This window comes from Oncorhynchus tshawytscha, linkage group LG12, assembly GCF_018296145.1.
Source record: "Oncorhynchus tshawytscha isolate Ot180627B linkage group LG12, Otsh_v2.0, whole genome shotgun sequence".
NCBI classification, from domain to species: domain Eukaryota; kingdom Metazoa; phylum Chordata; class Actinopteri; order Salmoniformes; family Salmonidae; genus Oncorhynchus; species Oncorhynchus tshawytscha.
In genome coordinates, this window is record NC_056440.1 from 48,569,526 (window position 1) to 48,584,063 (window position 14,538).

At 42.4% G+C, this 14,538-nt stretch overlaps 1 protein-coding gene across 1 annotated transcript in view; it reads right to left on the reverse strand.

Moving 5' to 3' along the window:
* si:ch211-266g18.10 (titin) overlaps positions 1 to 14,538 on the reverse strand; it is a 156,254-nt gene continuing 141,716 nt past the window's right edge. The window contains exons 91-95 of the mRNA XM_042330732.1: positions 11,577 to 11,618; positions 11,356 to 11,400; positions 3,334 to 3,378; positions 2,578 to 2,613; positions 1 to 2,363 (exon numbers count right to left, since the gene is read on the reverse strand). Of these exons, the coding sequence (XP_042186666.1) occupies positions 2,278 to 2,363; positions 2,578 to 2,613; positions 3,334 to 3,378; positions 11,356 to 11,400; positions 11,577 to 11,618 (254 nt within the window). The 3' untranslated portion in view covers positions 1 to 2,277. The remainder of the gene's footprint in view (positions 2,364 to 2,577; positions 2,614 to 3,333; positions 3,379 to 11,355; positions 11,401 to 11,576; positions 11,619 to 14,538) is intronic.

The window sequence follows — 14,538 nt, forward strand, 5'->3', positions numbered from 1 at the left end:
CACCAACATCATTTTTTTTAATGTGAGTATGAGGTCCCTACGAATTTGATGAAAAACTTTATGCTTCCTCAAAGTTAACAAACGCAGACTGATGAAGAGGAATAGAAGAAAATGGAAGAAAGCAATGTAGCCTGAAAATCAATGAGGAAACATATTCAGCTACAATGGAAGTACTATCTCATTGTGAGTTACCATTGTGAACAGAAGGGCAAGAAATGCAACATTAAAAACAAAAACGTCTCACAAAGTAAGGTAAAAATCCACTGAGGTTGTTGTATGTCATTTCAGCAAGCCATGACACCCAGCATCGCAGATTGGTCTGAAATAATTTCATTTCTGTAGTTAGAAACAGATAAGATTAGCATTTCTGCAATATTATTTTGTTGAAATATAATTTAATCTGAGTACTTACGCTAATTGATTGCACACAAATTGCCCATTTAAATTTATCGATTCCTCATGTCTCACTCCTTGTTAGAAAAACATTTTGTCCAAATCCGATGTTAGGTAGTATAATTATTGAATATTATATGAATCATATAATATTCAATAAATATAGTACCTAACATCGGATTTGGACCAAACCTTTTTCTAACAAGGAGTAAAACATGAGGAATCGAAAGAAACTATCAAAAGCCACCCACGGACACCACACACCCCACACCAATCCCACCCTAATAAAGAGAATACAGTATTAGTTCTCTATGTTTGATGAATAGTATGGAGCTGTGACTCAGTGTTATTTCTTCATCCTATGTAATGTATTCTCAGTGAATTTGGTGATGTTTTTTTCTTCCTGTTCAGAGAAATTAATAATTTAAGTTAGGTTAATGCCCCATCCTACATCTTGATATTACAATGTTCTGACCACTAGATGGTGCTGTTCCTACTTGTAGTTATTTTTTTCAGAATCCCCTCAGTGTTAAAGGGATTGTTCACCCAAATGACATATTGTTTCCTTACCCTGTAAGCAGTTTAGGGGCAAGTTATGACAGCAACCCATGTTTTGGTTTTGTTAATCTGGCCGGTGTTTGAAATGCTAACTTTTTAGCATTTGTGGCACAAATCCAATGCAAGTCAATGGTACCTAAGCATTTCCAAGCTTCATATCTATAAATCATCTGTCAGTAACATAACAGCTTTAAATACTTCAGAATTATTTGGACATGAAGCATGAAAATGCTAATACAGGTACCATTGACTTGCATTGGAGTTGTGTCACAAATGCAAAACAGTTTGCATTTGAGTCAGTGGACAACAAAACCAACACATGGGCTGTTTAATTTATTTCTTCAAAGACTGCTAACAGGTAAGGAAACCAAATGTAATTACGTAATTTAGGTGAACTGTCCCTTTAACATGTGGGGGAGGAATTCCTTAAGAAAAGCAATCCTGGAGGTTAGGGTCTACATTTATTGAATGTAATGGCCAATTTGGGTGGAATCAATTAGCTTAATTTCTCAGATATCAAATTATATTTCAACAAAATATTGTTGCAGGAACACTAATCTTATCTGTTCTCTAACAGAAACAATTTCAGTACAATCTGAGAAGGTGGGTGTCAAAAGCCTCTTTCTTGTGATTTTTTTAGATGGAACGACCCACTGATGTCTTAGTATGGGAGCAATGATATAGTGCCCATGTTCATGTAAATAAAGCGTAATTCAGAGTCCACAGCAACAGAGCAGCAGTCTGTAGTCCAGCCCAACCAAGCTCTTCCCCCAAATTCTAGACCAACACTGCTCGGCTTCCATATGCAGTTCCAATTCAACTGAATGTGATGACAGACAGATAAATTGCTTGCGCTGCACTGAGAATTTGAAAAGTATGAAAGCCAACGGTACAATCTGTGTTCAAATTTGTTTAAATATACCATTCAATTGAGAAAACTGACAACTATCAAAGCGGGAATTGAATCAAGCAAATTAGCATGGCCCTAAAAAAGGCTAACCTGCAGATGTAAACACAGTATGCATTGTTTCATTCAAAATACTTATGTCCTGATATAGATCAACTCATGCCATATCAGCTATCAAAAACAAAATATAACACAAACACATTTGGACAGGAATGATGTTGGCTACCCATGAGAGCTCAACGAATTCACTCAAAGTGCTTTGCTGTCCTAGGTTTCTGTTGAAGACCAGCTCAGGACGCTAGGCTGCAACATAGCAGTAGTGGATTCCATGGCTTGGTTTTATTATGAACTCCACACTAAAGGTGTAGCCCATCTCGTCCCATTGCTTTCTATACTGTGCTCTTCACTGGGCAAGGCTCTCACATCTGGAGAGGTGAGAAAGGGTAGAAGGGATACTGGGCCTCATCTTCATCCACAAAAAAGCACTGGAAGTAGGGCATCTCATCTGAAAATTATCCAGAGTATAAAAAAAAGAAACAGTCCACTTCCCATCATTAGCTTATAAATCATTTGAGAAGCATTTATGTTGGCCTTATACTGCACAGGGCTTATGAAGGCCTTATAAGTTATACTTGATTAAAAGTGTAACTGGTATGTGATCCATAGACTGCCCTTAAAATATAATATTTGGAGTGCTACTGTGTGAAAATAATATTTACCTTCTGTGGCAAAGGGGTCTGTTATAACAGGCTCTGCTGTTGAAGAAAGAGGTCATGATTTTAATGTCACAATGATCAATGTTTCAATGAGTCTAGACGTTCATGAGAAACACAGACTTGAGCTAATTGTTTTAAGGATGGAAACCTCTGTAAGTTACGTTTTGGAAAGAAGAGGTGTGGAATGAATGAAAAGTTGGTCGGGGGTGGCATAACTTGCAGGACTGGTATGCTGCAAGTGTCTTTGTTTTGGCATGTTTATTTTCTCTAACTTTGCCCTAACCCTAACCACCCTCTAGCATGCTTAAACCAAACCCTAGTCTCACGTGGCTAGTTTTTACAAATCTCGTCTTGTTGACACAACTATTAGAAGTTTGGACAACCCTCGTGTTTGATTGTGAGCTAGATTGTTGCAAGTCAGAATTATTTTCAGAAACACCACTTCTGTTATGCAGCTCCACCCAAGATACATATCTGATTGGTTTGATAAGTGGCAACGGGTCACTATCCCTTCTGACTATCTTTCTGCCAACAAATGCTACCCTAACTATGCTACCCTAACCCATAACTACTTTAACCTCTTGTGCATGCATGCAAATTACGAATCACACAATGTTTAAGTTTCTTGTGAGATGAAATTGCTTCAGAATCACGGAGTGCCTTTAGATTTCAGTTGCTGAATAGGATAGAATAGAAATAGAATAAAATAGAAAAGACTAGAATGGAATGGAATGGAATATAAAAGAATAGGGTTATTACCCTTTGCTTTCTCTTCTTTGGCAGGCTTCTTCTCAGCAGACTTTTCTATATTAGAAAGGGACACCAATAAAACAATTGTTATGTGTTTCTGAAAATCTTCTAACCATTTTTGTGCCATTAACCAGGTTTCCATCCAACCTTTTTATGTTAGTAAAGTACAAAGTACAAAATGTCACGACAGGGTTGATGTAAACAGCAAAATTGTTGGTAAAATTGGTTGGTAAACTATGTCGACAAAACAAAATACAAAATTGTTGGTAAAATTGGTTGGTAAACTAAGTCAACAAAACAAAATACGTTAGACAAGGTGGATCTTTTAGAGTCTGTAAAATGAATTATGTGAGAAATAGCAGTGGAAACGTCTTTATGCGCAAATATTGATATAATAACCATCATATTAAGGTTGGTGTCACGACTCCTACCGAAGGTAGCTCCTCTTCCTGTTCGGGTGGCGCTCCGCGGTTGTCGTCACCGGCCTACTTGCTGCCACTGATCCCTTTTCCCCTTTTCTGTTTATTGGTTTCACCTGTGTTTGTTTTAGGCTGATTGGTTTGGCTTTATTTACCAGCAGGCCCGCCTGTGTTTGTTTTTTTTTGCTGGACTATTTAAGTCCCCCGTGTTTGGGGCATTTATTTTGGTGAGTCAGCACCAAACTCATCCAGAACCCCCTGTTGGTCAAATGTTTGTCTTGATTTTGTTTCTTGATTTTTTTTCCCCTCTTCCCAGCAAAAGGCGCTAGTCGATTCAGGCACAGCTGGGAATTTTATGGATTGTGGACTCGCCATCAAACTGGGTGTTCCACTAGTGCCGATAGATTCTCCCTTCCCCGTGCACTCCCTAGATAGCCGGCCATTAGGGTCAGGGTTGGTCAGGGAGGCCACGGTTCCACTGGACATGGTGACGCAGGGGAATCATAAGGAGCGGATTAGTCTCTTCATTATCGATTCGCCTGCGTTTCCAGTGGTCCTGGGGATTCCCTGGCTGGCTAGTCACAATCCTACGATTTCGTGGAGACAGGGAGTTCTCCAGGGGTGGTCAGAGGAGTGTTCAGGAAGGTGTATGGGAGTTTCCGTCGGTGCCACGCCGGTGGAGAGTCCAGAACAGGCTTCCACTGTGCGCATCCCCCCTGAATATGCCGATTTGGCAATCGCTTTCAGTAAGAGAGCGACTAAATTACCACCTAATCAACAGGGGGATTGTGCAATAAATCTCCAGGTAAACGCTGCGCTTCCCAAGAGTCACGTGTACTCATTGTCACAGGAGGAGACGTTGGCTATGGAGACATATGTCACGGAATCTCTGGGGCAGGGGTACATTCGGCGCTCCATCTCACCCGTCTCCTCGAGTTTCTTTTTTGTGAAGAAAAAGGAGGGAGGTCTGCGTCCGTGCATTGATTACAGAGGTCTAAATGCCATCAAAGTGGGGTTTAGTTACCCACTACCTCTCATCGCTACAGCGGTGGAATCATTTCACGGAGCACAGTTTTTCACAAAACTGGACCTCAGGAGCGCGTATAGTCTGGTGCGTAATTCTGGATGGAGACGAGTGGAAAACCGTGTTTAGTACCACATCGGGCCACTATGAGTACCTCGTCAGGCCGTATGTGTTAAAGAATGCTCCAGCCATATTTCAATCCTTTGTAGATGAAATTCTCAGGGAGCTGCACGGGCAGGGCGTGGTTGTCTATATCGATGATATTCTGATCTATTCTGCCACCCGCGCCACGCATGTGTCTCTGGTGCGCAAGGTGCTTGGTAGACTGCTGGAGCATGACCTATACGTCAAGGCTGAGAAGTGTGTGTTCTCCAAATGAGCCGTCTCCTTCCTGGGCTATCGCATTTCCACCTCGGGGGTGGTGATGGAGTGTGACCGCATTAAGGCCGTGCGTAATTGGCCGACTCCGACAACGGTGAAGGAGGTGCAGCGGTTCCTTGGGTTTGCCAATCACTACCGGAGGTTTATCCGGGGTTTTGGCCAGGTAGCAGCCCACATTACCTCACTGCTGAAGGGGGGCGGTGCGTTTGCGGTGTTCGGCAGAGGTGGACAGAGCCTTCAATAGGTTGAAAGCGCTGTTCACGGATGCACCCGTGTTGGCCCACCCGGACCTCTCTCTAGCATTCATAGTGGAGGTGGACGCGTCCGAGGCTGGGGTGGGTGCCTTGCTATCACAGCGCTCAGGTACGCCACCAAAACGCCGCCAGAGCGTAACTATGATGTGGGGGAGCGGGAGTTGTTAGCGGTGGTAAAAGCCCTGAGGGTGTGGAGACACTGGCTTGAGGGGGCTAAGCACCCTTTTCTCATCTGGACCGACCACCAGAATCTGGAGTATATCCTGGTAGCTAGGAGACTGAATCCACGTCAGGCAAGGTGGGCCATGTGCTTCACCCAATTCAGGTTCACTCTGTCTTATAGACCAGGCTCCCTGAACACAAAGGCCGACGCGCTGTCCCGTCTCTATGACACGAAGGATCAGTCCATCGAGCCTACTCCCATCCTTTCAGCCTCTAGGCTGGTGGTACCAGTGGTATGGGAGGTGGAATTGGACATCGAGCGGGCATTGAGGGCGGAACCTGCGCCTCCTCAGTGTCCGGCTGGGCCTAAGTACGTGTCGCTTGGTGTTGGGGACCAACTGATTCGGTGGGCTCACACCCTACCCTCCTCGGGTCATCCTGGGGTGGCGAGGACAGTGGGGGGCCTCCGAGGGAAGTATTGGTGGCCCAACTTTGCTAGGGACGTTAGGTTTTATGTCTCTTCCTGTTCAGTGTGCGCCCCACTAGGCTCCTAGGCACCTAGAGGGAAGTTACAACCCTTCCCCATTCCACAACGGCCATGGTGTCACTTATCAGTGGATTTCCTGACCGATCTTCCCCTGTCCCAGGGGAACACTATGGTCTTGGTTTTCTAAGTCCTGCCGTCTCCTCCCGTTGCCCGGTCTCCCTACAGCCCTACAGACTCGGAGGTGCTATTTACCCATGTCTTCCAGCACTATGGGGTGCTGGAGGACATCGTCTCTCATCGGGGTCCCCAGTTCACATCCCGGGTATGGAGGGCGTTCATGGAGCGCCCGGGGGTCTTGATCAGCCTGACCTCCGGTTATCACCCAGAGAGTAATGGGCAGGTGGAGAGAGTGAACCAGGAGGTGGGTAGGTTTCTGCGGTCGTATTGCCAGGACCGGCCAAGGGAGTGGTCTAGGTACGTCACTCCTCGATGAACTTATCACCGTTTCAGTGTGTGTTGGGCTACCAGCCTGGCACCTTGGCATCCGAGTCAGACCGAGGCTCCTGCGGTGGAGGAGTGGGTGCAGCGCTCCAAGAAAACCTGGAAGGCCGTCCAGGAATCCCTCAAACAAGCCAGTGGACGGCCGAAGAGGAGTGCTGACTGCCACCGGAGTGAGGCCCCCGTGTTTGTACCGGGGGACAGCGTCTGGCTCTCGACCCGAAACCTGCCCCTTCGCTTGTCCTGCCGGAAGCTGGAGTCGAGGTGTGTGGGGCCCTTAAAAGTCCTGAGGAGGATAAACGAGGTGTGTTTTTGGTTACAACTCCCTTCCTATTATCGCATTAACCCCTCGTTTCATGTGTCTCTCCTCAGGCCGGTGGTAGCTGGTCCCCTGCAGGACGGTGAGGTTCCGGAGGTCCCTCCGCCCCCTCTGGACATCGAGGGGTCCCCGGCGTACACGATACGGGCAATTCTGGGATACTACCGGGAGGGGTACTGTCCGGAGGAGAGGTGCTGGGTACCGGTGGGGGACATCTTGGAACCGTCACTGTTGAGGGATTTCCACCGCCTCCATCCGGATCGCCCTGCGCCTCGCCCTTCGGGTCGCCCTCGAGGCCGGTGTCGGCGCGCTGTGTAAGCCGCGTGTCAGGGGGGGGGGTACTGTCAGGACTCCTACCGTAGGTAGCTCCGCTTCCTGGTTGGGTTGGGCTTTATTTACCAGCAGGCCCGCCATCTTTATACGGTTTCTGGTTAGGGTAGGTTTTAATTGTCCCACTGGGTATGACAGGTCCTATACACTTCCTTATAGAGTCACTCACCGATCAGCGTATACGTCAATATTATTCTCTGAGGCTACCTGGAACATATCCCAGTCTGTGTGATCAAAACAATCTTGAAGCGTGGATTCCGATTGGTCAGACTAATGAATAGTCCTTAGCATGGGTACTTCCTGTTTGAGTTCCTGCCTATAGGAAGGGAGGGGCTAAATGGAGTCATGGTCAGATTTGCCGAAAGGAGGGTGGGGGAGGACCTTGTATGCATTGCAGGAGTTAGAGTAACTATAGTCCAGTGTTTTTTCAGTGTGAGTGCTACAGTCGATATGCTGATAGAATTTAGGTAGCTTTTTTCTCAAATTTGCTTTGTTAAAATCCCCAACTACAATAAATTCAGTCTTAGGATATATGGTTTCCAGTTTGCATAAAGTCCAGTGAAGTTGCTTGGGGGCCGTCGTGGTATCGCCTTGAGGGGGGATATACATGGCTGTGACAATAACCGAAGATAATACGGTCAGCAATTAATTGTGAGGAATTCTAGGTCAGGTGTACAATTACACCATGAGTCGTTAATCATGAAATAATACACCTCTGCCCTTCTTCTTCTCAGAGAGAGGTTTATTCCTGTCGGCGCGATGCACTGAGAATCCAGGTGGCTGTACTGGCAGCATATCCTGAGAGAGCCATGTTTCTGTGAAACAGAGTACGTTGCAATCCCTGATGTCTCTCTGGAAAGCAAACCTTCCCCGATTTTGTTAACTTTGTTATCTAGGGACTGGACATTAACGGATAATATACTCGGAAGCGGTGGGTGGTGTGCAAGCCTCCGAAGTCTGACTAGAAGACCGCTCCGACTCCCTCTCCTCCGGCAGCGTTGTTTTGGTTCGGCCTCTGGAACCAGTTCAAATGCCCTGGACAAAGGATCCGCTTCGGGAAAATCCTATTCCTGGTCATAGTGCTGGTAAGTTGATGCCGCTCTGATATCCAATAGTTCTTCCCGGCTGTATGTAATAACACATAAGATTTTCTGGGCTAATAATGTAAGAAATAATACATAAAAAATAAAATACTGCAAAGTTTCCTAAGGACTAGAATCGAGGCAGTCCTCTCTGTCAGCGCCATTTGTTGTGCTATTGAAAAGCAACAAGGTAGCTATCATTTGGCAGATTCAGACTGGGTTTCAGACGAACAGAAATAAATGGCAAACTGCACTTGACTTAACACTACAATCCTGATTATGAGGTGTAACGGAGGAGGAAAATTCCATTCGATCAGGCAACGCAAAACTACATCTATCTTCTGTTGTTTAATTATCACTTTGATTCCAACTATATACGGTGGAGCAAAAAAGTATTTAGTCAGCCACCAATTGTGCAAGTTCTCCCACTTAAAAAGATGAGCGAGGCCTGTAATTTTCATCATAGGTACACTTCAACTATGACAGACAAAATGAGAAAAAAAATCCAGAATATCACATTGTAGGATTTTTTATGAATTTATTTGCAAATTATGGTGGTAAAGTATTTGGTCAATAACAAAAGTTTCTCAATACTTTGTTATATACCCTTTGTTGGCAATAACAGAGGTCAAACGTTTTCTGTAAGTCTTCACAAGGTTTTCACACACTGTTGCTGGTATTTTGGCCCATTCCTCCTTGCAGATCTCTTCTAGAGCAGTGATGTTTTGGGGCTGTTGCTGGACAACACAGACTTTCAACTCCCTCCAAAGATTTTCTATGGGGTTGAGATCTGGAGACTCCAAGACCTTGAAATGCTTCTTACGAAGCCACTCCTTCGTTGCCCGGGTGGTGTGATTGGGATCATTGTCATGCTGAAAGACCCAGACACGTTTCATCTTAAATGCCCTTCCTGATGGAAGGAGGTTTTCACTCAAAATCTCACCATACATTGCCCCATTCATTCTTTCCTTTACATGGATCAGTCGTCCTGGTCCCTTTGCAGAAAAACAGCCCCAAAGCATGATGATGTTTCCACCCCCATGCTTCACAGTAGGTATGGTGTTCTTTGGATGCAGCTCAGCATTCTTTGTCCTCCAAACACGACGAGTTGAGTTTTTACCAAAAAGTTCTATTTTGGTTTCATCTGACCATATGACATTCTCCCAATCTTCTTCTGGATCATCCAAATGCTCTCTAGCAAACTTCAGAGGGGCCTGGACATGTGCTGGCTTAAGCAGGGGGACACGTCTGGCACTGCAGGATTTGAGTCCCTGGCGGCATAGTGTGTTACTGATGGTAGGCTTTGTTACTTTGGTCCCAGCTCTCTGCAGGTCATTCACTAGGGTCCCCCCGTCTGGATCTGGGATTTTTGCTCACCGTTCTTGTGATCATTTTGACCCCACGGGGTGAGATCTTGCTCGGAGCCCCAGATCGAGGGAGATTATCAGTGGTCTGGTATGTCTTCCATTTCCTAATAATTGCTCCCACAGTTGATTTCTTCAAACCAAGCTGCTTAAACTATTGCAGATTCAGTCTTCCCAGCCTGGTGCAGGTCTACAATTTAGTTTATGGTGTCCTTTGACAGCTTTTTGGTCTTGGCCATAGTGGAGTTTGGAGTGTGACTGTTTGAGGTTGTGGACACGTTTCTTTCATACTGATAACAAGTTCAATCAGGTGCCATTAATACAGGTAACAAGTGGAGGACAGAGGAGCCTCTTAAAGAAGAAGTTACAGGTCTGTGAGAGCCAGAAATCTTGCTTGTTTGTAGGTGACCAAATACTTATTTTCCACCATAATTTGCAAATAAATTCATAAAAAAATCCTACAATGTGATTATCTGGAATTTTCTCATTTTGTCTGTCATAGTTGAAGTGTACCTATGATGACAATTACAGGCCTCTCATCTTTTTATGTGGGAAAACTTGCACAATTGGTGGCTGACTAAACACTTTTTTGCCCTACTGTATGTTGTGTTAAGTTCAAAGATTCAAAATGCTGATAGAACTGTTGAAAAACCTGTATAAATCACTTCATTCAAATAGAAACGGAACACTTTACATTAAGTTACGGTATAGGGTTTATTAGTAGTTTTAAACAGGTAAAACTCAAACCTAAAACTCATTCAAATTGTGGAATCGTAATTTTGGTGCTTGTCCAATAGCAAGTTTATATGTCTATTTATGACTCCCTTTTGAAATAAATGTGAAATAAAATGCACTAATTATTAAAGAGAGAAAAGAGAGATCCATGCGATGTCTCGTAAAAGTGGAAAATATTCCGAAAACTAAAGTGTGGTGAGGTTTCAGCGCCTGTCGGCTGCAGTAGCATCACCCAAGTGGGTGGGTTTGTTGGAGTTTGCTATATGGAAAGGTGGGCAGAACGTCAGAGATGGTGAAATATACAGTACGTCCAGAAGCTACCGACTTGTCCATGTCTGACTGACACACTCCCCTAGCAGCTACCGCAGTGCTCTCTCCACTCAGTGACCAACGATGCACCGTTCAATTCACCTTTTATTTCCCTAAATCTAGACATATACTTATTTTAATTTAATTTTAGTCTGTATACTGCAATTATGCTTTTAGCTTGAGAATGTGAACAAGATCAAATAAACCTTACTACGTATTTAATAAAAGCAATAATTGATTACAGTATAAACCCGTTATTTTACAGTGAAAGAAATGTGAATGACAATGGAGTAGCTACTATACCTTTGGGTATGTCTTAAGGATAGAAGCAGCCAGCAACGTAATTGTTCACGATTTTGGAATCCAACTTATTCATCAGGGTTATGAATATAGGGTAATCAATCCATTTAAAGCTAAACACTGGCATAAACTGAGTTTAAAAAAAGAGCACCTAATACAATGCATTCAGGTTTACTTCAGAAACTGCAAAATAAACCAAACTGTGATTCATGGCTGTTTAGCGAGTTAAATGTATTAAAGCACACACTTCAACTCAAATTGCAATATCCTGAAATTATTCCAAAAAGGCAGTCTAGAATTGATCAAAAAAGTTGGCTTTGCAACAACATTCTGGCATTTCTACAGCTGCCAAACAATACATGAATACCTTTCATTACAGGGACTGATTTGGAAGCCTTTTCTTTGGGAGTATCTGCATTGACAAGAGAGAACACAATCTAAAGAAATAGGACCACTCCTTGATCTTCAGACATTTCAGATTGTTCATAAACAGCATTCAGTAAAGGTAAGGATGATATTTAGACACTGTCAATGTGTGATAATTATAATAATTAACATTGTTGATGTGTCAATACTGGAATTACCTACCTTTTTTCACAGGTCTGGCATTCTCCTTTGGCACATCAGGCTCTTATTGAAAAAAAGAGAGGGATAAAGTGCCTTCAGAAAGTATTCATACCCCTGAACTTATTCCACATTTTGTTGTGTGTGCTACAGCCTGAATATAAAATGAATTACATTTTTTTTCTCTCACCAATCTATACATAATACCCCAATCTATACATAATGACAAAGTGAAAACATCTTTTGAGTATTTGTTGCATAGTTAGAAAAATTTAATACAGAAATATAGTATACCATTTACATAAGTATTCACAACCCTGAGTCAATACTTTAAAGAACCACTTTTGGGGGAAAAATTACAGCTGTGAGTGTTTTTGGGTATGTCTCTAAGAGTAAAAACTGTAACTAGGCCACTCAGGAACATTCAACTTCATCTTGGTATGCAGACAGCCTGAACCAGGTTTTCATCTAGGATTTTGCCTGTGCTTATAGCTGTATTCCGTTGATTTTTTATAATAAACTCTTTAGTCCTTGCCGATGACAAGCATACCTATAACACGATGCAGCCACCACCATTCTTGAAAATATAAAGAGTGGTACTCAGTGATGTGTTATGTAGGATTTTCCCCAAACATAACACTTTGTATTCAGACAAAAAGTAAATGTATTTGCCACCCTTCTGGCAGTATTACTTAGGGGCCCTGCTGCAAACAGGATGCATGTTTTTGAATATTTGTATTCTGTACAGGATTACATCTGTCATTTGTGTTAGTATTGTGGAGCATCTTCAAAGTTGAAGATCCATACTCAGTTTTCTCCTAACACAGCCATTAAACTGCCTCACCTAAAGCCCATTCTTGTGGGAAGCTGCTATAAACCACCAAGTGCTAACAGTCAGTATTTGGATAATATGTGTGAAGTGCTTGATAATGTATGTGATATCAACAGAGAAGTTTATTTTCTGGGTGATTTAAATATTGACTGACTATCATCAAGCTGCCCACTCAGGAAAAAATGTCAAACTGTAACCAGTGCCTGCAACCTGGATTAGGTTGTCAGTCAACCTACCAGGGTAGTTACAAACAGCATAGGAATTAAATCATCAACATGTACTGATCACATTTTTACTAACACAGATATTTGCTTTAAAGCAGTATCCAAATCCATAGGATCTAATGATCTCAATACAATAGCCATATCTCGGAAAACCAAAGTTCCAAAGGCTGGGCCTAAATATAGAGGTCATACAAGAAGATTTGTAGTGATTGATATGTTGATGATGAAAAGAACGTTTGCTGGTGTGTGGTGTGTAATGAGGAGCAACCAGATGCTGCACTTGACACACCTATGAAACTACTTATTCCAGTTACTAATAAGCACCAACCCATTAAGAAAATGACTGTAAAACCTGTTAACTCCCCTTTGATTGACGAGGAATTGAAAAAATTGTATGGTTGAGAGGGATGAGGCAAAAGGTTAAGTCTGGCAGCCCAACTGATTGGCAAATGTACTGCAAATTAAGACATCATGTGACTAGACTAAAGAAAAAAAAATTAAAACGACACTATGAAACAAAGATAGTAAAAATATTTGGTGCACCTTAAATTACATTTTTGGAAAGAAAATCATTTATTTAGTCAGAAGGTTCATTCATCACAAAGCCCACTGATATTGCAAACTACTTTAATGACTTTTTCATTGGCAAGATAAGCAAACTTAGGGATGACATGCCAGCAACAAATGCTGACACTACACTTCCAAGTATATCGGACCAAATTATGAAAAACAAGTATTGTACTTTTGAATTCCGCAGTCAGTGTGGTAGAGGTGAAAAAATTATTGTTGTCTATCAACAATGACAAGCCGCCAGGGTCTGACAATCTAGATGGAAAATTACTGAGGATAATAGCAGACGATATTGCCACTCCTATTTACCACATATTCAATTTAAGCCTACTAGAAAGTGTGTGACCTTAGCACTGGAGGGAAGCTAAGTCATTCCGCTACCCAAGAATAATAAAGCCCCCTTTACTGGCTCAAATAGCCAACTGATCAGCCTGTTACCAACCCTTAGTAAACTTCTGAAAAAAAATGTGTTGACCAGATAAAATGCTCTTTTACTGTAAACAAATTGACAACAGAATGTCATCATGCTTATGTAGGGAAGGACACTCAACAAGCACAGCACTTACACAAATGACTGTGATGATTGGCTGAGAGACATTTATGATACAATTATTGTGGTGGCTGTCTTGTTAAATTTCAGTACAGCTTTTGACATTATTGATCATAGTTTGCTGCTGGAAAAACGTATTTGTTATGGCTTTACACCCCCTGCTATAATGTGGATAAAGAGTTACTTGTCTAACTGAACACAAAAGGGGTTCTTTAATGGAAGCCTATCTAATAATCCAGTCTGAATCAGGAAATCCCCATGGTAGCTGTTTTGGCCCCTTTCTTTTTTCAATTTTTACTAAAAACATGCCACTGACTGAGTAAAGCCAGAGTTTCTATGTATGCGGATGACTCAACACTATTGGTGTCCTTCTTTGCAAGGCATTGAAAAACCTTTTTGGCTTTGTGGTTGAATCTGTGCTTGAAATTCACTTACTTGATTGAGGAATGAGTCCATGCAACATATGTGATTTGTTAAGCATATTTTTACTCCTGAACTTATTTAGTTATACCATAACAAATGGGTTAATTTTTGTTAATTTATTTCAAAGAAATTATACAAACAAAATTCCACTTTGACATTATGGGGTATTGTATTGTATTTTTTTGTATTTATTATGGATCCCCATTAGCTGTTGCTTTGGCAGCAGCTACTCTTCCTGGGGTCCAGCAAAATTACGGCAGTTGGGTGCAAATCAGTGACGCAAAATCTAAATTGAATACATTTAAAATTCAGGCTGTAACACAACAAAATGTGGAAAAAGAAAGGGGTGTGATTACTTTCTATAGGCACTGTATTTCATTTTATATG